This window comes from Sceloporus occidentalis, unplaced genomic scaffold, assembly GCF_023333645.1.
Source record: "Sceloporus occidentalis isolate IW3139 unplaced genomic scaffold, rSceOcc1.0.p SCAF_19, whole genome shotgun sequence".
Taxonomy (NCBI): Eukaryota; Metazoa; Chordata; class Lepidosauria; order Squamata; family Phrynosomatidae; genus Sceloporus; species Sceloporus occidentalis.
The window spans coordinates 14,905,540-14,927,096 of NW_028316999.1; the positions used below are offsets into that span (position 1 = coordinate 14,905,540).

At 40.3% G+C, this 21,557-nt stretch overlaps 1 protein-coding gene across 1 annotated transcript; it reads left to right on the forward strand.

The window, feature by feature from the left end:
* Window positions 1-1,415: 1,415 nt before the first annotated feature.
* On the forward strand, window positions 1,416-19,417 carry LOC149302492 (cilia- and flagella-associated protein 206-like). Its single transcript, XM_089482663.1, has 12 exons — window positions 1,416-1,523; window positions 2,281-2,364; window positions 3,429-3,519; window positions 4,257-4,445; window positions 6,747-6,905; window positions 8,862-9,070; window positions 10,349-10,468; window positions 11,164-11,362; window positions 11,721-11,861; window positions 13,437-13,630; window positions 15,194-15,337; window positions 19,184-19,417. The coding sequence occupies exons 1-12, from the start codon at window positions 1,416-1,418 to the stop codon at window positions 19,415-19,417; spliced, it is 1,872 nt and encodes a 623-aa protein (XP_089338789.1).
* The last annotated feature ends 2,140 nt before the right edge of the window (window positions 19,418-21,557 follow it).

Genomic DNA, 21,557 nt, shown 5'->3' on the forward strand with positions numbered 1-21,557 from the left:
ATTGCCCCTGGTATCTTGCTGCGTACAGTGCAAGGTATGGATTTTTCTGCGCTCAAGAGCACGAATATAGTTGCACTGGGGGACCGTGGGGTTTATCGGTCACGCTGGTCAAGTCTTGAATGTAAGGTCGAATCATAATCCACTAAGCACACTAATACTGAATAAAAAATAACCATATAAGAGCACATCTACAAAGAACGACGTATATATTACATTGTCTGTGGTTCCCTTCCCCTTAAGTATGATTCGTGGGGACACAAGATTGTATGGCCTACATCAGAGCCCCAAGCAGCCGCTGCCGCCCCCTCTATGCTGTGTCTCTGTAAAACATGACATCATAACCCGGGTTGTGTCTTATGGCCACACATTGCCTTTTAATGAAGCCTCCATAGCGTAAATAGGCTGGTTGGGGAGATCAAAGAGCTCTCTTGTAACCGGCTCATTGTGTGGCAGGACATTGGGACCCTGATCGTTCAGAGGGTGATCTGCGCCCTGGACCGGCCACTCTAGGGTAGTATATGTCGCTGGCTGTGACTGGCTATAGGTGAATACAAAAATCCAGAATTGTAGAAATTGTAATGAATAGGCTTGCTAATATATGTCTGTATAGATGTCAGTGATGTATTCCGGCCCTTAGTGAAAAGAATACATGACCACCTGGAACAAGGCATCTAAATCGATCCCCGCCGCCCGGATTCCCTTTGTCAAACGAATACACGCCCACTTGAAACAAGGCATCTGCAGGCATCTAAGTCGATCCCAGCCGCCCAGATTCTCTTCGCCAAAAGAATATGCCACAGGTTGAAGGACACGCCTACTTGGGCGGCCCGACCAGTCTCCATGGTGACGCCTTGTAAACGAATCGGTGTGTACCTAGACCGAAGCAGCGGTTGTTCTTATGATTAGGGTAACTATCACTACGTTACTAAACTAGACGATATTTGCGTCTGTTTCCCGTTCTCCGTCTGTTTATCAACATCACTTTCCAGTGCCTATCAGCAGGTTAAACTGGGCCACCTGATTGTATTTTGACGATTACTTTCGTATTTACTTACCTGGGAACCTAACAGCCTGACTTAAGCGCATCCATAAGTGTCTTAGAAAGATGTATCTGATCCTCTCAGTCATGTGTTTCTTTGAGTAGTAGTTGATGCATTGCTGGGATCCACAGAGGTCCTGGTAGACTGTCTATGATTAAACATAATAAGGGGTTGTGGGAGAGATTAAGTGACATAAGCAACTTTCAATAGAAAGATTTGTAAATAAGTAAAGTCATCCTTTTCCTGGGCCATGTCTAGTACTCACTGCCACACCACATCTGAGTAAAGAAATGTTTTCATCCAGGACAGCGCCATGTGAAACATTGACTGCAGTCTCTCCCGATGTGCTAATCATAACTTATCATTTGTGGAAGAATGTCGCGTCCGCAGGCAGAGAGCGTGATAAAGAATATCATTCGGGAAATTGCCCAGGAGTGTGCTGCAAAGGGACACTCCGTGTCTGAAACACTGGTGGCTTTTATGGTAAGATATGTAACAGTAGGGTGACCATGTGTCCCGGATTACCCGGGACAGTCCCGCAATGGGACTTCATGTCCCCGGTCTCGGGCAGCCTTAATCCAATGCATTGTCCCGGAATGAGAGCTCTCAGCACAGCTTGTATATTCGGGTGGAACTTTTACATTGAAATTAAGTGATGTTTTTGGAACAAGGTTGACAATGGGACCCTGATTTTTGTAAACAAAATTGAGAGATTATATTTATAATTTACTGTATTGTTAGTATTTTATTTCTAGAATATATTTTTACCAATGTATCTTTTATTTATACATTAAGAGGTGTACATTTTTTTTGCAGTTTTTTTTTTATATGGTTAGTATATGTTTTAAAAGATCTGTTTTAAGAGATGCCTAACATGTATAAAAGCATGACCTTTTTATGTAGCCAGTGATAAAGATCAGAAAAATGCACCGGCAAGTATGTTTTTGCCAGTCCCAAGTATGACTTTGATGTAATGCCCTCGTTAAAGTAAGTGTCCCTGAAAGGGAGTCAGGAAACGTGGTCACCGTATTCACCGTATACACCACATCCTAGAGATTCACCAACCGCACATCACTGGCAACTTGCTTTGGGGTTTGAATCTAAATGCCCTTGCGGGTGGGATATATCGATGGAGAGATTTCCTCTGTAATGGCAACATTTGCAATAGCAAGTTTATTAAAATGTTAGCTGTAGGTTTATTTGTTTTAATATTTTTTCTCTTTAATGTTTTATCTCCTAGGTGAAGGCTATTGTTTTGGACCCAAGTAACGGGTTTAATGTGGACAGAACACTTACCAAAAATGATGTGCAGAAGCTGATTAAGGTAACAGGCCAATGGCGTTTAATAGTAGCTTGTAACAGCACATTGCTAGTAGCCCAAAGATTATGATGGTAGCCTTATTCCTGCAAGATCAGTCACTCAGTTTGAAGACTGTTGCAAGCTGTCCACTTTGAGGACTAAAGTTAATGGATAGCATGTGGCTCAAAAATCCTGGAATGTGGCTTACATGGTTCCTTTGACCTTCTCCATCTCCCCCAAGGGTGGTGCAGACAGTACACGGGACTTTTCTCCATATATATAGGAGTATATATGGCTGCAAGCTTCTACTCAAAGATATTATCTGCATTCTGATTGCAAGATGGTCCATACAGCTCATAAATCCAAATATTACTTGGTCTGCCTCTTTCTTCCAGGTTGGATGCATTCAGCAAGAAAAAAACATCATGCATTTACTCTAAATACAAGACAGTACTAATATATAGATGGGATCCCTCTTTCTGACCTCTAGGCCTGACCCAAGACAGCACCCTCAGCCGCCCACCCCGTTTTCCCCATCCTCCACCGGAGCACTGGCGGGCCCAGGCCTCCATAGTGTAAATGGGCCAGCTGGGGAGATTAGAGATCTTCCCTGTAACCGGCACATTGCGCGGCAGCACATCAGGGGTCCTGATCACCCAAGAGGTCGAGCTGCCCCAGGTTGTGTGGCAAAGGACTGGACCAGCCCCCCCCCCCTCAGATAGCTTAGGGGTTGCCATTAGTTTGATTTTCTATGTTTACTTTCTGATTTGAATCCACAGATGTAGCATTGTTGGAATAAAACAACAACAATCGGGATACGTTGAAAATTCCCATTTGCCCAATAGTTTGAATGTTCTCTATTGTCTTTTTTTTTTGCAACATCTACTACACAATATATAATTTCTCACATTTAATCGGTAAGAGGCCAATGTGGCTTTGTTGTTGGTCGCTACATTCAGAACCCTCCGATCAAAGATGTCCAACCCAGTTATGATGCGTGCGATTTACAAGCAGAGGTTAATATACCATTGGTGTATTTCATTTAGTGACATAAAAACACTTTTCATAATATTTTATTTTATTTGAAGCTTTGTGCGGAAAGACTTCTTGATCCAAAAAGCCCTTCGCTCGAAACAATAAAGATGCAAGTTTACTTCGATATGAACTACACAAGTAGAGGTAATGTCTTCTGGGGTGTTTTATGCTTATAACCAATACTTCGAGATCATCGGTTTGTGATCAGGGCCCTCTGTACCTAATCTGTACCTAATGTATCAGTTAGTCTTGGTCTGCCAATTCTAGTTGTGTCAACCCCTTTGCATGTATGTACTGTAAGGAGTGCTGCGTAACTTGTTGGCACACTATAAGTAACAGTTACTAACAATAAGATTATTATTATTAATAATAATGGCACTTTCTATACCACTATTTAATGCAAATTAGAAAGTTATTGAAATTATAGAAATAGTTCCATTCAGAACTTTAGATACTTCATGAGATGTATTGCAAACAGTGATTATTAACATAAGAAAGTTATTATTATTATTTATTAATAATAATAATATTTCTTCTTCTTTTTTCTTTATTACTAAGTATATTGTATATTTAGTATAATCTTTAGGGTTGGTTTAATTTAGGATAAAGAATTAGTCCCAGGCATAACGTTTGTTACTTAGAATAATAATAGAAGTATTGCAAATATGTATGGTGTTATATATATATATATATATATATATATAATAGGGAAACTAATGTGTGTGAAATGTTATTATTATTATTTTTTTGGGGGGGTGAGGGGGGGGATTTAGTAATACTGTAGCTACTCACCTATTCCAGTAGTAAATAATATAGCATGGCTGTCTTTTATCTATGTGAATGTCCCTATGTCACATGAAAAAGTCCTCTCTTGTTCTTAGGTGAATTTCTGGAAGAACATCATCGTGTTCTGGAATCCAGACTTGCCCCCGTATGCCGAGAGATCACAGACAGCCGGGCACGCGCAGCCGAGGAGCTCGAGAGCCTATATCGCAAGATTGTCAGCTATGTGTTACTGCGCTCGGGGCTTGGCTCCCCTACGGACATTAAGGTTGTCAGAGAAGCAACAGGTTAGCCAATGTCTCAGCTGTACCCTTATCACACAAACTGTGACGCCTATACAGTATATACAGTCATATTTTCATATAAGACTGGAACATACCTGCAGAGGCGTATATAGGGTATGGCAGCCATGGCACATTTTTTTTTTTTTTTTTTTGATGCGGAGGAGAGAGAGGGGCGCCTAGCAACCGCTCGGCGCCCCTCATTCTCCTCCACGAGCCCTCTACCCCCGTCCCGGTGCCGGCATTTCATGCAGAGCTCCGCAATATGCCGGCATATTGCGGCGCTCTGCATGAAATACCGGCACCAGCGAGCGGCTTTTTAAACACTGATGCGGAGGAGAGAGAGGGGCGCCTAGCAACCGCTCGGCGCCCCTCGTTCTCCCCCGCATCAAAAAAAAAGAAAACAGCGTTTAAAAGCCGCTCGCTGGTGCCGGCTGCTTCACTGCTGGGTGCCGAAATATGACGTCATATTACGGCGCTCAGCAGTGAAGCAGCGGGCACCAGCGAGCGGTGCAGGAAGACAGAAGCATCGTCCTCCCGTCGCTGGACTTCAAGGTGAGAGAGAAGGGGGGGAGAGAGGGGTTAAAAAGTGATGAGGGAGGGAGTTAAAAAGTGATGAGGGAGGGAGGGAGTTAAAAAGTGATGAGGGAGGGAGGGAGTTAAAAAGTGATGAGGAAGGGAGGGAGTTAAAAAGTGATGAGGGAGGGAGGGAGTTAAAAAGTGATGAGGGAGGGAGGGAGTTAAAAAGTGATGAGGAAGGGAGGGAGTTAAAAAGTGATGAGGGAGGGAGGGAGTTAAAAAGTGATGAGGGAGGGAGGGAGTTAAAAAGTGATGAGGGAGGGAGTTAAAAAGTGATGAGGAAGGGAGGGAGTTAAAAAGTGATGAGGGAGGGGGGTTAAAAAGTGATGAGGGAGGGAGGGGGTTAAAAAGTGATGAGGGAGGGGGTTAAAAAGTGATAAGGGAGAGGGGGTAGATATAAGTAAAGAGTGTGCATTAATGTGTGGATGCATTGAGTGAATGAGGGAGAGCATGAGTTAATGTGTGGATGCATTGAGTGAATGAGGGAGAGCATGAGTTAATGTGTGGATGAGTTGTCTGAATTAAAGTGTGAATTAGTGAGTGACTGTAAAAGTGTTTGTGTATCATAGATGTATAATTGTGGAAGGGCAAAGATGGCACTAGCAGGAGGTTTGAGCCTTGGGGACCGAGATGGCACAGGCAGGGTGTATATGGGACAAAGATGGCACTGGCCGGACTGTTTGGGGACAAAGTTGACTTGTGCTGGGCTATTTGGCGACAAAGATGGCAAATCTTATGTGTGTTATCTGGGTGCTGGTCAGGTTCTATGTGGGCAGTGTGGATGCCAGGGCTGGCTTTGCGGTGTGCAACCTGTGATCTATGCCTGTAATTTAGGGGGTTTTAAATATACCTTTAATGCTGTGTTTTTATGTGAATCCCAATTGATCTTTACCTGCAAAGCTGGGTTTGTGTGTTATTCTGTAGATCCATATCTGCTATGCTATGTTTCCATACATTATTTATGTGTACCTGCAAATACAGGGTTAATATGTCTTATTCAGTTGATTTATGCCTGCGATGCTGCGTTTCATATATTATTATTGTATACCTGCAAATACAGGACTTGTATGTCTGATTCTGTTTATTTGATATATACCTTCAGTGCTGAGATCACAAGTGAATTTCAATTGATCTGGGTTTGTGTGTTGATCTATACCCGCTATCGGCAGCAGGGACTAATATATATATATATATAGGCAGCAGGGGCTAGTAAATGGGTTTTAGATATTTGGACAGGGGCGCAATTTCAGTGCTTGCCATAGGCGCTATTTTCAGTAGATACGCCTCTGCATACCTGCCAGTATAACAGGCCGCACAGGCATCTCTTAAAGGTGCTGTTCCACTGGGACAAAACATTAAATACACTCTCTAGTCTTAATGTGAGCACATCTTTCATTTTATTCTTTAATCACATAAACAGAACACAGACACGTTTAAGGAGTTATTATAGTTAAACATATATGTTCCTTGTTTTGTGTTTTATGATAGATTAAGACTTCCTAGCAAAGGTTCTCAGTCGTGCAAAATTTTAAAAGATTAAAACAGTTTATTTCTGGAATGGGCTTTGACTGTACTAGGAATTATGTGTCTAATTCAGAATTTAGTTTGACAAAAGTGTCAAATTTAGCAGATGTAAAACTTAATACGTTCTTCCTTAATGTGAGTGCCAAAGTATTGTAAAAAAAAATTTTGTAACGCTAAAGTTAGTTTTTTTTTTTTCCTCCCCAGCTGCCTTGCAGAGTGTTTTCCCTCATACCGAGCTTGGCACTTTTCTGTCTCTTGTAAAGAAGGACAAGGAGCGACAGCTAAGAGAGTTGACCATGATTGTAACTGGGATCAGATTATTCAACAAAGACTCCGGGAAAGGCGGTGAAGGCATTGACGATCGTAAGTTCATGGTCATGGGAGTTGGTGATATTGACGCGAAGGAGTGATAAAACACAGCCTATTTAACCCCTTAAGGACAATGGGCGGTCGCTAAACCCATTGAAAACAATGCATTTTGAGCCCGTACATGTACGGGCTTTATCATTAAGGGGTTAAATAAAGTAGATAATAAAACTCTTACATTGTCTGGTGTACAGTATTTAATATTTGAAACTTCACATAAAATGGTAAGATGCCACACTTAGAAATAGAAAACGTCCAAATACCTTTTAAAGAGAAAGTCATGTGACAAAATAAATAATTTAATGTGAACATTAAAAACAAAGCTGTATTCAGCGATGCAATTTAGAAATTCATTTTGTATTCTCCCTGTATTTGCAAACCTGGAGGCTGCCGTTGTAGTCGTGTGATCATTTGGGTAACTGCTTTTCCACATACTGTATGTACCATGTCAACCAAAGAATCCTGGCATCTTCTTCTTTCCCTAAAATATTTGATCACATAGGAATATCAAACCTTAAACAAGCGTTTAAGTCCTTCTCACCATTCCCAAAATGACAAAGACGTCCAACCTGTTCTGCATTTTAGCATCCCCTGGCAAGACATGAACGGCAAAAATTGATGTGATAAAAAGAATTGTTACCGGCTAGGGTTTGGGCATTCATCCATAATGGTAATGATCTTTCAAACGCCTTCTTCCTTCTGCTTGTGCACCGATAATTGAATCATGAAGTTGTAGGGGACCTAATTTAAATAAATTTAAAGAAACATATATACAAAAACAAGCACAAAATAAATCCACAACACAATAAATCTTGGATGAACCAGGCCGTGGACTTTTATTTAGTTTTAACATTACATACAAAATAACTTTCATATAACTTATAACCGATACATATAAACCAAACCACTTAAGCCCTTGGCACAAGCCCCAGAGCACTTCCTAAATCAAAAACACCAATTGCCAACCGCCCTATAAGCCAGCTGGCATAACTTTAAACATCAGTTCACCCCACTTAATTATAGGGTAACCATACTCTAATAAAGGTCTTCCATCTTCCGCTAACCACTTTGCCGCTGCTCACCAGTCTCAAGGACAGTGCAGTATCGGCTCAGCGGTTCGCAAGGTAAGTAAAATATCCCCCTCATGAGCCCCTATTTATATTTAAATTTCCCGCCCATAACGCAGCGCGAGCTAGGGCGCGACCAACCAAACGCAGCGCGAGGCACCGGCGAGACCGCTAAAAAGGCCGGGAAAGCGCTAGCGCAGGCGCAAACACCATTTAGTTATATAACACATTTTTTTTTTTTTAACTCCTGACCTTTATTTGAACCCTGTATTAAATCTATTGGAATATAACTAACCCTGTCCCCACAACCTCATGTCAGCCTGCCCTATGGTGCAGGCTTTATCAGTTTCATTACAAAATGTACCGTATTTATGTTTTGTGATATATTTCTCGGTTTTAAATAGACTCCGAGCATCCAGCAGGTGGCAGTGTGGAGCAGTTACATCTGCTTATTTAACTGTTATAAAGTATGTGAATTTTGTTATATTCTACCAGGACAGACACTATGATGTTAAATAATAAACCCCACTGAGTAGGGTGACCATGTTTCCTAACTGCCATTCAGGGACACTTACTCTGACGGGTGCATCGCATCAAAGTTATGCTTGGGACTGGCAAAAACGTATTTTCATCTTCATTCCAGGACCTGGGACATGAAGTCTCATTGCAGGCAATCCGGGACACATGGTCACCCTACCACTAAGCGACTTAGCGGTCGTAAAGAAGGATTTGAGGCACCTGCTTGATAACAAATAATGTACCTAACAGTAATATGAACCAGACTATAAATGAAAGGCTGAGCACAGCTACATCCAAAAAGGAAACGAGTACTCATGTTGCAATTTAAAGGGGTAGTATCTGCTATTAATTGCTATTGTTTTTGCAGTACCGACAATTTTGAAAGAGGCCATCCCAGCCACCACGAAGCATATTGAATCAGAGCTTGAAGCCTCTCGAGAGAAGATATACCAGTATACTGCTCTAATGGAATACATGGGTGAGAACAGAGCACAAAGCAAGCCTCTCAATACAAACCAGTTAACAGAAGCTCTGTACAATTCACGGCAACACGAGGCCTTCTTAAATATTATTCTGGTAAGAGATTCCCATACGTTGATGGTTACAGCAGCCTAACTGATCAACAGCATTCAAGATTTATTTACACCCTGCCAGAGAACTGGATGAACTGGGTCATAAAATCCAAGTCATAAACCATGTGCCAAAGAGATTTATAATCACCGATATCTGGGTGTTTTTAAATGAATTGGCAATAAATGAGGATAATTGTTCTTTTACATAGAAAGGCAGACTGGTAGGATGATAAATAGATATATAATACAAGGAGATATCGTCAGCTTTGTTTGCGTGCTAACAAGATTGTGGAATGGAATTTCTGAAATAGGATCCTGAAGACCTGAACTGGTAATAGGAATGTGTTACCTGTCAATGATACGTACCTATAATAGGGTACTCTCTATTTAATGTATGGGTTTGTCTTTGTCTACCATACCCTTTATATGAATGTACGGTAAGAAGCTCTGCTATATAAATGAAAGATAATAAGATTGCAGAGAGATTCTCAAGTTTGGCATAATGTGTAAAGAGGGTGATACAAGACCTATTACTTTGATATCAAGTGGTCGATGTATTAAATGTCTAGTAAGGATCAACAGAACACCAAGAAATCCTGAAATATAGCTACATTGGATGTATTGTTCCAAATAATGAAGAAATACCTATTTTCAGGAACAATGTAAGCTGTAGGAGAGAGTTTTGCTTTTTATTATAGGTGAGCCTCAAGTGTATTATGATTATTGCTTTCAAAATCAAGATCAATACAAATACATGACAAGAAAGGAGGTTTCACCAGCAAAAAGAAGAGATCCTATAGAGTAACTGGACACTGAGCGCATTTGATATCACTAAATTACCACTATACTCCACAAGTTGACTTTTAGGATTCAAGCGGCCATTGGACATGTAATTGACCCAGCTGAACATTAATAGGATAAGTGGAAATAGGCATAGGGGTCCACCAGTAGAAAAGATGGATATATGCCGAGGTGAGATGTGAAATGAATTGTGAGCTGAGTTTAGGACTGACAGCAAAAAAACTCAGGATTGTAGAACAAGGTTTGGCACAGCATAAACTTTATAGTAGTTTATAGAATACTGAACCCAGCCAACTCAGCAAACGTGAGCCTATGACACAGAATATACAATAATGTGATTATATACCACACAGCGCTTCTATGTCCTGTTCATTTGATTTATGTTCCTTGCATTCAGTAATGCTCTGTCATTGAAGAATAATGGAATAAGGTAATGCTGTTTAATATTATTCCAGTTCCATTTACAATGCCTCTTTTCCAGTCGGATGTGATCGCCTGCGCACAACAGGTGGAAATGATGGACAAGCAATATGGAGCACAAATGGAACAATTAAGATCCACTGTTCGCTCAAAGACTGCGATTCCCACAGCGCAGGTTTATGTAAGTGCCACAAGATGACTCTCACAGGCTCTTCAGCTCCATAGGATAACTCATTTCACCTGCATGAGAAATGTCAAGGCCCGGAAATGTGAATTGGTTGGATCTTGTCCCTGATGATTGGGCAGATGGGAGAAATCTTGTCACTATCCTCCATGTTAGTGGAACTACTTAGAGTGATGATACATTCATCTTGCTATAGTCTTGCTTTACATAGATCTCATTTTTTTATATAGCTGATATGCCATTGATTGTTATGGTCAACAGATCCGTAAGCAGGGAGGCTAGGGGAGTGTAGTTGTTGATATTTTGGCTGCCCCTCATTTATGTTCTGGCTTGCACCATTTCTACTCAAAAGACTACTGTTGGAAAAGGCTAAGATGACCATCTTGTAGGAGAACTTCACTAGGGATGGTCCTGCATAATGAATTGAAACTTTTCAAATTCAGGGTTTACTGAATAAACCCCAGTATGTTTGTAGAGTGAGTGTTTTTAGATGACAGTTTTAAATATCTATTATGTCATCTAGAAGTAGTCAGTATGTCATTACAGCCATCCCTTAAAAATGTCCTTATTTTGTCATGTGAATGGCAAGCTCATAGGAACTTTTTTCTTTGTTTTTCCCAAAGTAATTGATTGCGAAGCCTTGACTATAGACTGCACACTTAAAAATGTTTAACTTTTTTTTTTTTTTTTAGCCACTCTTTATTGTTCTTTCTAATCTGTGGAACGGTTTCCAGGACGAGATTGTACTTTTAAGTGTCCTGAGTAACATGACCACACAACTGCAACCATTCCTAGCGATCCACGAAGAGCTCCTTCCCTCTGACATCATCCAGCCGCTTCTCAGTGAGATTGCAGTAAAAAGTGACGATGAGAGGATTAAGCAAAGCACAGGTGAGAACGGCAGATAGCTGTATTCATTCCCTTTTAGTGCAAACAATTATATCTATTTATACCAATAAGCATTGGATTAACTTCACATAAGATACTGAGCAGAAGTCAGAAGTAGCCAGTATTTGTGTTCATCGGATGCAGAAATGCATATTTTACTGCTGCAGGTTTACAAAGGAGAAAGAAATTGAAAGCAGCTTTATCCAAAATCAGTTAATCTGAAATTGTAATTGTGACCATCGGTCCACCTGAGCCCAAGGAATGCCAACCTGTATAGAAACTGTTTTATTCAGATTTGACTATACAAGTTGACTATAAGAAACCTGTTCTTTTTTTTTTTTTTTTTTTTTTTTTGCTGTAGGAACCCGCGTAAACCCTTCTGATTTTTTAACTCAGGAGTGGTATTTCCCAGAAACGACAGCTAATTTTGATCGACTTCCAATCCAGTACCGAGGATTTTGTGGCTTCACCGTTGCTACAAAAGATGGCCTCCTGTTGCCCGGTATGATGCCTTTTCTGTCTTTAAATACTGAAATTGCCAGCATTTCAAAGTTGTTTTTGCTATGTAATAATTAAGGAAAGCAAAAGAAACAAAATAACTTAATTTTTATCTATATTTAAATGTAAACTAGCATCAAAATGTAAATTAGGCTTGTCAAGCCATATAAAAAAAAAAAAAAAAAGGATGTCACTTTATACAATTTATAATGTATTTTTCTTTGCTTCTTTCATCTCCTATAATGCTGAATAAGGTCACTTTCCTAGTTCTAGAGATATGTGATCAGGCTGCTAGAACAATGCAGGTAGAATTCAAGAAGCTTGTTACAAATCAAATCACTGCTTGTAACTTCATAGGCATAGTTGGGAGCACTCTCCGGGATTAACCCAAAGTCATCAAGTGAAGATCTGCTTCCCCGGGTCGCTTTCCTAGTCCTCTGGGCAGGGGAGCAGCATTTTGGCACGCCCACTCCACGCCCACTGTCCCCGCCTCCTATTCCTTGTCTATATGAGACTATCTGGGGCTAGTCCTGCCCCCTTGTGAAGTCACTCCCCCAGAAGAGGGGGAGTGCCAGATAGATGCTCCCCGGTATGATCATTGGGAGATTAGCTTTTACCTTTCATAGAGTTAGGTATGAGGTCAGGACAGGAAAATGTCACTTTGAATAACCAACAATGGGACATTTAAAAAAAAAGACGGTTTTGTCTTCCTCTTTTTCAAAGTTCCTCTGTGAAAGAAAGATGAGATGACCAGATATGTTTGGGAGCTGACACAGTGTTTACGTTTCTCGAATATGCAGGCAGACTGGCACCTAATGGACTGAATGCATACAGTGCCTGCTCAGAACATGAGTGAAGGGCCAGATGGCTTTGCATGCGTGCTGGCTAACCGCTTTTTTTTTTTTTTTAAACAATGGCTAGTTTGTTAGCTTACATCATAACTACACAGAATCAGAAACAGTAATTGCAAGTGAAATCAAAGTTATTTATTGTGAGTTTGTAAAATGTTGCATGTACGCGGACTGCTGCGCAGGCTTCATATACAAGAAAGTGGGGCTGTCCTGACCAAATCCATATTGTGGACAGACCACATACTTCCAAGTGTTTTTCTCACCGTTTTAGCTGCCGCTCCCTCCCCTGTAGCTAGAAAACACTGCGGGAAAACCCCATAGTTACTGATTATTAAGTACATCCTGGAACAATGTTTGCCTCGTCTCCCGGCGAGCACTGTGTGTTTGTGTCATGTAATCAGGATGAACTAAAGCTGCTTCTCCTGGGCTATATAATTATAACCCCTTGTAGACACATCCACTCACTAATACAGTGAGTATATGAATAGCACAGTGTCCTTTATTAGACCTAAATACTCTTGTAAGCTTGCAATCTAGTGTAGATTGGCCAAAAAAAGGCGTAATGTCTACCAAATGTGCTTATCTACTACCCATAGCTAACACTGTCTAACACTGTACATCTGTCTATATGGATTAATAAACTACACATCATGATGGCGCATACTACGGCACAGGTGCCTGTAAACTGTGTTAATCGCCATGATTTCATTTTTTTTTTTGTATTTCAGGAAACCCAGACATTGGGGTGTTAAAACATGTAGACAGGTATTATAGTTTTTCATCCAAGGAAGCTGCCTGCAGATTTGCTCAGGACCCAGATCACTACATTCATCTGATTGGGGAGAAAGCCAAGAAATGTGCAGAACTCATACAGTTACTGGAGCTGCATCAGCAGTTTGCATCCATTACTCCATATTCCCAGGTACTCCAACAAACCTATTTACATTCTAATTAAATGGGGTGTATTGACGAAGAGCCAGTCTGTAACTTCTGCCACTACTCAAACGGGGGATTGACCGCAACCGGCTTCAGTCATGTTCTGCAAATCATGTACTGTAGGAACATTGATCTGAGTTTTTAGAATAATTCAAGTTCACTTAAAAGGGATGTTGTCCACAGATGTTTAAATAATATGATCTGATGAAGATCAATACTACATTTTCACTAATTCTACATATTCACTAAAATGAATAGATATATAGATGCCATTTAATGTAAATCTTTGTAATTTATTTTATAGCGGGTATCTGCTGGCTCACTTTCACACTCTAAATATTGATGTTGAAACAAGATTTCCAGTGTGCCCTGTTATACATCTTTTTCCCAGGGTCTATTATCTGGATAGCCAAATGAAATAATGAAACATCTGCTTTCCTTTGTATACTCCGTTGATCCATGATGATTCGCCTCCTTTATTTGCCTTGGTTGTTCACAGACTGAAGTATGAGGCTGCCCTCCTGCAGAGTTCACAAACTGACACAGAATACATTGTTTTATTTCCACTTGCTCACTGTCCTCCTATTTACTTAATTCATCTTTAATGCACCATACGGGAAACACCCTCGTCGTTTCTATTTAACTTTCTCAGCGCGCACCTCAATTCTTCCTCTGTCCTTGCAAAGGTTGCAAAATGTATCGCTAAACTATTAAGACAAAAAACTATATAAATGCAATTCCAGCTCACGGTTAGAATTAGGGTTATCACCTTTTGACGAATTCATGTTGTATTAGAACACAGCTTTGTAATTATTTAAAGTGTGAAAAGAGAAAAAGCACATGAAATCAGAAATCTCATGGTGTATTGACAACTTGGGGTAGCTAAGTAATGGTATTTCTTAGCTACCCCAAGCCTCAACTTTTAAGCCAGTATCACAGCCTCATGCTGACGAGTCCCATGAAGGACGAAACAGCTGTCCATGAGTGGTGATCTGGCTATTGTACCTCTTCCTGAGTTTTGTCTAAAGGCTGTCTTGTACAGCGGGCAATTACTTTCAAGGGATCCATGTATAAAGTAGATATAGAGGCAAAGGTGATAATTGTTAACCTTATTTGCATGCGCCTACCCAGAATCCCTTGTGGTTTTTAAAGCACCATGAGATTTCTGAGGGAAAAACAAGCCTTCTGGCTTGTCTGGTGTCTGTAGATGAGTGTTTAATAATACTTCTGCTACCCCTTAAATTTAAGTGGAAGGGTTTCCATCACCTTTTACCCATCATAACTTATGTAATGGTATATATATATATATATATATATATATATATCAAAATTGGTTCCATGGTCTGTCTGGTCACCCTGACAAATGGAGTCCATGGGGCGTCAAAACAGCCTTTTCATGTTCATGATATTATAGGGAATTAACTACTTAGCCCAGATGACATGAAATGATGCTGGCAAATTATATGTTATGCGTTATATATATAAACTTGGCGTGTAAATTAGCTGTTTGTACAGGTTTAAGTGTTCTGATAATCCTATTTCCCACCAGGCTGAAGCTGCAGAAAAGTCGTTGATGAAGCCAATCACCAAATGCAACAGTAGCACACAGACTGACACACATATAATGGAAACTAATATCGTCAAGTCTTACGAATGGAATGAATGGCAGCTGAGGAGGAAAGCAATCAAACTGGTCTGTATGAGTGCTGTCAAAGGCTTAGAAATGAAAAAAGCAATATTTTGTTCCCGCCATCTCTTGTAAAATATACTCAGAAAACGTGTCTCACTTCACAGCAATATTAAAACAAGCTAGGATAACATTAACAAAGAACAAAATATCGTGCAATTATTTTTTTTTTCTTCGGGTTCCCATATATAAATATATAAATTTACTGGCAAAGACCTGATAACTGGCTCAGTTACATTTAATAAGATATTCTAGCCAGCAAAATAATAAACACTTGTGTCACTCTTAATACCGCTAAAAACATTGCTGCTTGAAATTCAAAGAAAGTTTCCAATGCACTTTAAGAATACTTGGCATGTATTATATACAACTTTTCAGTTTATCCATTGTTATACATGGTCTCTTCATTGAATATACACTATATTGACAGAAGTATTCGGACACCTGACCAATATACCAGCAGGGACTTTGATGACATTGCATTCTAAATATATACACATTAAAGTGTTGCCCCCCCCCCCTTGCAGCTATAACAGTGTCCACTCTTACAAGAAGGCTTTCCACAAGATTTTGGAGAGTTTCTGTGGGAATTTTTGCCTATTCATCTAGTAGAGCATTTGTGAGGTCAGGCACAGATGTTGGATGAGAAGGCCTGGCTCACAATCTTTTTTCCAGTTCATCCCAAAGGTGATCAGTTGCATCCCCTTCTGCATACCAAGACATTTTGGACAATGCTATGCTTCCAATTTTGTGGGAAGGACCTTTTCTATTCCAGCATGACTGTGCCCCAGTGCACAAAGCAAGGTCCATAAAGACATGGTTGAATGAGTTTGGTGTGAAAAACCTGACTGGCCCGCACAGAGACTTGTCCTCAACCCCATCAAACACCTTTGGGATGAACTGGAATGGAGATTGTGAGCCAGGCCTTCTCATCCAACATTAGTGTCTGACCTCACACATGGTCTACTGGATGAATAGGTCCACAGAAACACTGCAAAATGCAGTGGAAAGCCTTCCCAGAAGAGTGGAAGTTGTTATAGTGAATCTCATAAAGGAAACCGGTTTCTGACTATAAGTAAGGATAATTATCTGTCCCAAATGGTACACGACCCGACCAGAGGGGGCGCCCTACTGGACTTAATATTAACCCACAGACCTGACAGAGTAACTAATGTGCAGGTCAGGGGGCATCTAGGAAATAGTGATCACAATATGATACATTATAACTTGTCCTTCAATAAGGGAACTCTTAGAGGAGCCACAAGAACCATGAACTTTAGGAAGGCAAAGTTTGATCAACTAAGAAGCCCTTAACACTGTAAATTGGGAAAATGTCCTCAAAAACAAGAGTACAGACACTCAATGGGAGATTTTTAAGAATATCTTAAATTCTCAGTGTGAAAGGTACATACCGTATGGGAATAAAAGAGTCAGGAACAAGAGAAAACCAATGTGGATAAATAAAAATGTAAAGGGGGCAATAAATGGCAAAAAAAGGCATTTAAGCTACTAAAACAGGAAGGCAGTGAGGAAGCACTAAAAAGCTATCGGGGAAAAAAAAATATGTGAAAATCAGATAAAAGCAGCAAAATTGGAGACAGAAAGACTCATTGCCAAAGAGAGTAAGACAAACCCCAAAATGTTCTTTAACTATATAAATAGTAAAAAGGTTAAAAATGAAAGCGTTGGCCCCTTAAAAAGTAATGAGGGAGAAGTTATAGACGGGGATCAGGAAAAAGCTAATCTATTAAATATATTCTTCTCTGCTGTATTCACAGAGGAAAATTAAATGCCAGGTAATATACAGCAGGATGAGATAAATGCCCCAGTACATGTCGCCTGTCTAACCCAGGAAGAAGTGCAGTGCCGCCTAAAAAAAATCAAAATAGACAAATCACCAGGTCCAGATGGCATTCACCCCCGCGTTCTAAGGGAGTTAAGTAATGTAATAGACAGACCCCTATTTCTAATATTCAAGGACTCTATAGTAACAGGGTCTGTTCCCCAGGACTGGCGCATAGCAAATGTTGTGCCAATATTCAAAAAGGGGGCAAAAAGTGACCCGGGGAATTATAGGCCTGTTAGTTTAACTTCTGTTGTGTGTAAACTGTTTGAGGGTTTCCTAAGAGATGCTATTTTGGAGTATCTCAATGAAAATAAGTGTATGACTCCATATCAGCATGGGTTTACAAGGGATCGGTCCTGTCAAACTAACCTGATCAGCTTTTATGAGGAGGTGAGCTCAAGACTGGATCGGGGTGAATCGCTGGATGTCGTATATCTTGATTTTTCCAAAGCATTTGATACGGTGCCACATAAAAGGCTGGTACATAAAATGAGAATGCTTGGGCTGGGGGAGAATGTGTGTGTGTGGGTAAGTAACTGGCTCAGTGATAGGAAACAGAGGGTGGTTATTAATGGTACATACTCTGAGTGGGTGACTGTTGCTAGTGGGGTACCACAGGGGTCAGTTTTGGGTCCTATTATTTTTAATATATTTATTAATGACCTTGTAGAGGGATTGCATAGTAAAGTATCAATCTTTGCAGACGATACTAAGCTCTGTAACGTGGTTAACACAATAGAGGACAGTGCACGATTACAAATGGATCTGCATAGGTTGGAGGCTTGGGCTGGGATGTGGCAGATGAGGTTCAACACAGATAAATGTAAGGTTATGCACATGGGGAAGAAAAATCCAGGCTGGGAATATGTATTAAATGGGAAAACACTGGGGACGACTGACATGGAAAAGGACTTAGGAGTTTTAGTTAACAGTAAATTTACCTGTAGCGACCAGTGTCAGGCAGCTGCTGCTAAGGCAAATAAAATCATGGGGTGCATCAAAAGGGGCATAGATGCCCACGACAAGGAAATAATTCTACCACTGTACAAGTCACTAGTCAGACCACACATGGAATACTGTGTACAGTACTGGGCACCAGTGTACAAGAAAGATATAGTGGAGCTGGAGAGGGTTCAAAGACGGGCAACCAGAGTAATAAGGGGAATGGGAGGACTACAGTACCCAGAAAGATTATCAGAATTGGGGTTATTTAGTTTGGAAAAAAGACGGCTTAGGGGGGACTTAATAACTATGTATAAATATATAAGGGGACAGTACAGAGATCACTCCCAGGACCTATTTATACCCAGGACTGTATCTATAACAAGGGGACATCCTCTACGGCTGGAGGAAAGAAGGTTTCTACACCAGCACAGACGGGGGTTCTTTACAGTAAGAGCGGTGAGATTATGGAACTCTCTGCCAGAGGAAGTGGTGATGGTAAACTCAATAAAAGAGTTCAAAAGGAGCCTGGACGTGTTTCTTGAAAGCAATAATATTACAAGTTATGGATATTAGATTAATAGGGACAGAACGTTGATCCAGGGATTTATTCTGATTGCCATATTTGGAGTCAGGAAGGAATTTTCCCCCTGGTATGGGGCAATTGGCATCTGCTTCATAAGGGTTTTTTGCCTTCCTCTGGATCAATACAGTAGGGACACAATATGTATATAGGTTGAACTTGATGGACTTTGGTCTTTTTTCAACCTTATGAACTATGTTACTATAGTGTTATAGCTATTTAGATGTCATAAAAGTCCCTGTTCGTGTTGGCTTAATAGCCGGGTGTCACAATACTTTTGTCCATATAGTGTACCTTCTACTTTTATATAGCTTCAAGCATAATCTATGTAGACTGTTCTATCATCAACTTATTCTGAATTTAAATTGTTTTCACTGTATGGGTTGTAAACAAACAAGCTAATAATGATGATTCTTGATGGGATCTTTTCACCAGAAGAGTTATTTTTGTTCATAAGTGATTTTGTTCTTCCCAACTGCAGACTAATCTACGCAAGAAAGTGACCCACTCAATGCAGACATATTGCAGTCATATGAGAAGAGAGAACTTCACCCAGGTGTACCTACCAAAGCAAGCTGGAACGCAAACTAAACGTGATAACTCAAGCAATGTTCCCAAGCCACAGATCTTTTTGGCAGGAATCCGTGGATGTGGAATGTCAAAACCTACTAACATGGTTAAAGTTAACTTGACCAGAGCTGTTGATGAAACCTAAGAAACAAGCACTCAATATACATCATGAAATAAATATTTTCAGTTAACCGTCTCTATGCTTACGTCTACGGTACCTCTGATTTTGTGCTTTAATTCCTGAAATCACTGAAAACAGACTATAAATGGTAGAAGTTTTTTGAAGAACTTTTTATTAGATTTCTTCCTGATTAGTTAGCTGGTAGTATATAATATATTCATAGAAGATGTTACAGAATTAATTTTTTTTAACACCCTCTTCATTATTCAGTAGTTCTATCTTTGCAACACACTGGGCCACATTTTCTAACCTAGGCTGACTAAACCTAGGACTGCAGACCAAGTGCTGTTTTACTGACAGCAAATCATCCTGTAGGGTCTCTATTTCTCTGGGTCCTCCTCAGTTCAAAGAGCTGGTTGGAAAGGTATGTGCTTACCCAGATGAGTATTACACCCCGTTAAGAGCTCCCGGTGCTCTATTTAATTTTATGGCATACAAATGAAATGTATTTTCTTTACAATCCTTTAAACAATATACAGACAGCGTGTCCTTCAGAAATGCCAAAAACAAATCTTCTGCATCCTTTCTTAGCACTTCCCAGCAAATGTGATCAAGGTGCGATTGAAACAGCTCATTGGGAACGCCTCTCATGTTCTTCAGAAACGCATGTTTTGGCATCCAACCATGACGTTCAATGGCTTGTGTTTTTACTCCTGTCAGTGGATCCTCATCATTTTCCAGATGGTTCACCGTAAAATGGCTGTAACCGATGGCATTCAGTTTCCATATGCAGGCCATTCGTCGGCATGAACCACCGAACCTGTCTTGCATTCACACTGAATGATTGGTGTAAGATTGTTTCTGTCACGCCGGTGCACGTAAAAACATCGACAATCAGAGCCTTGCTTCATACCGAAAAACCCAAGGCCTATAGTTCTACATCCATTGTTATCACCATTTAGCATTCTTCCATGATTATAGTTCCGTCGACTGGCAAATCTTGCCTCATCAATTTGGATGGGGTTACCATCTGTGCCAACCATCTTACCTTATGCACAATGACAAACGATGGCTCGGCACACGGCACATATTAAACCGGTCAGTTACAGTACTACTAGACTTTCCTGTAAGAGTCTGTGTTCATGGGTATTTCCATTACAAAAAAACATGCAGGTTGCGCTGTAATCTGTTGTTTATATGTGTACAATGGAGAAATGTGCTTTTTCGACCAGCATGGTCGTGTTTTCTTCTTTCTTCCATATCACTGCCACAACAAGGCTCTCTGCATTTTGTGGTGTGCCCACCCAGAAGATCTGATTCACATAAAAATGCAAGTGCATTCTCTTCTGTTTTATGGAACATTACAGCAGGGTTATACTGTTAGACTGAAATTCTTACTGGTACTTGTGCTTAGACAGAATGCATTGCACGAGTTTCCCAGTAGAGCGCTGACTCTCTCCCCGTTTGTGATATTGTTGCTTCCCTTTACTTGCAGAGGATTGCTTTAGGCAGCCTTTGTAAGGGTTGGGGAGGAGATAAGAGGATTGAGGATAAAGGTGGGAACCATATCCTATACATTTATTTAGACATGTATTCAAGCAGATAGTTCAACTACGAAATGCTTGTACGAAAAAGACATTGCATTACAATTTGTTTCCACCTTTATGACCGACGTAACCTGCTCTCTAACCTTTAGATTGGAGTTATTGCCCTGAGCTGAGGTTTATCTATATATGAGGGGAAAAAACATTCCTAAGGCAATTTAAACTACTTATCCCAGTAACATATTCCAGATAGTTAAAACTAATGTGTGGCTCTTTTCAATATACCTTGATCCTCCTTAATTCATACCTTCAGGTCTATCCTATTAAGTGTATCAATATACTGTAGGCTTACCAGATGTGTCCTCTGTAATCTTCTAAAGACAAAGAATACTTCAACATACTTTAATTATTGATATATATCAGGCTAAACAATGTCTCTTTGTCCCGGATGGCGTACCAGATACATTATAAAAACATGGTCCTAGAGGACCCATGACACATCTAGTAAGTCAAAGGGTCAAAACTGTTGCTGACCACTCCAGGACACCAGCAGTCAGTCCATTGCTTCTACAGCCAATCACATGCATGGATAGTGCTTTTAAGCGCTGCCTTTGTCTCTG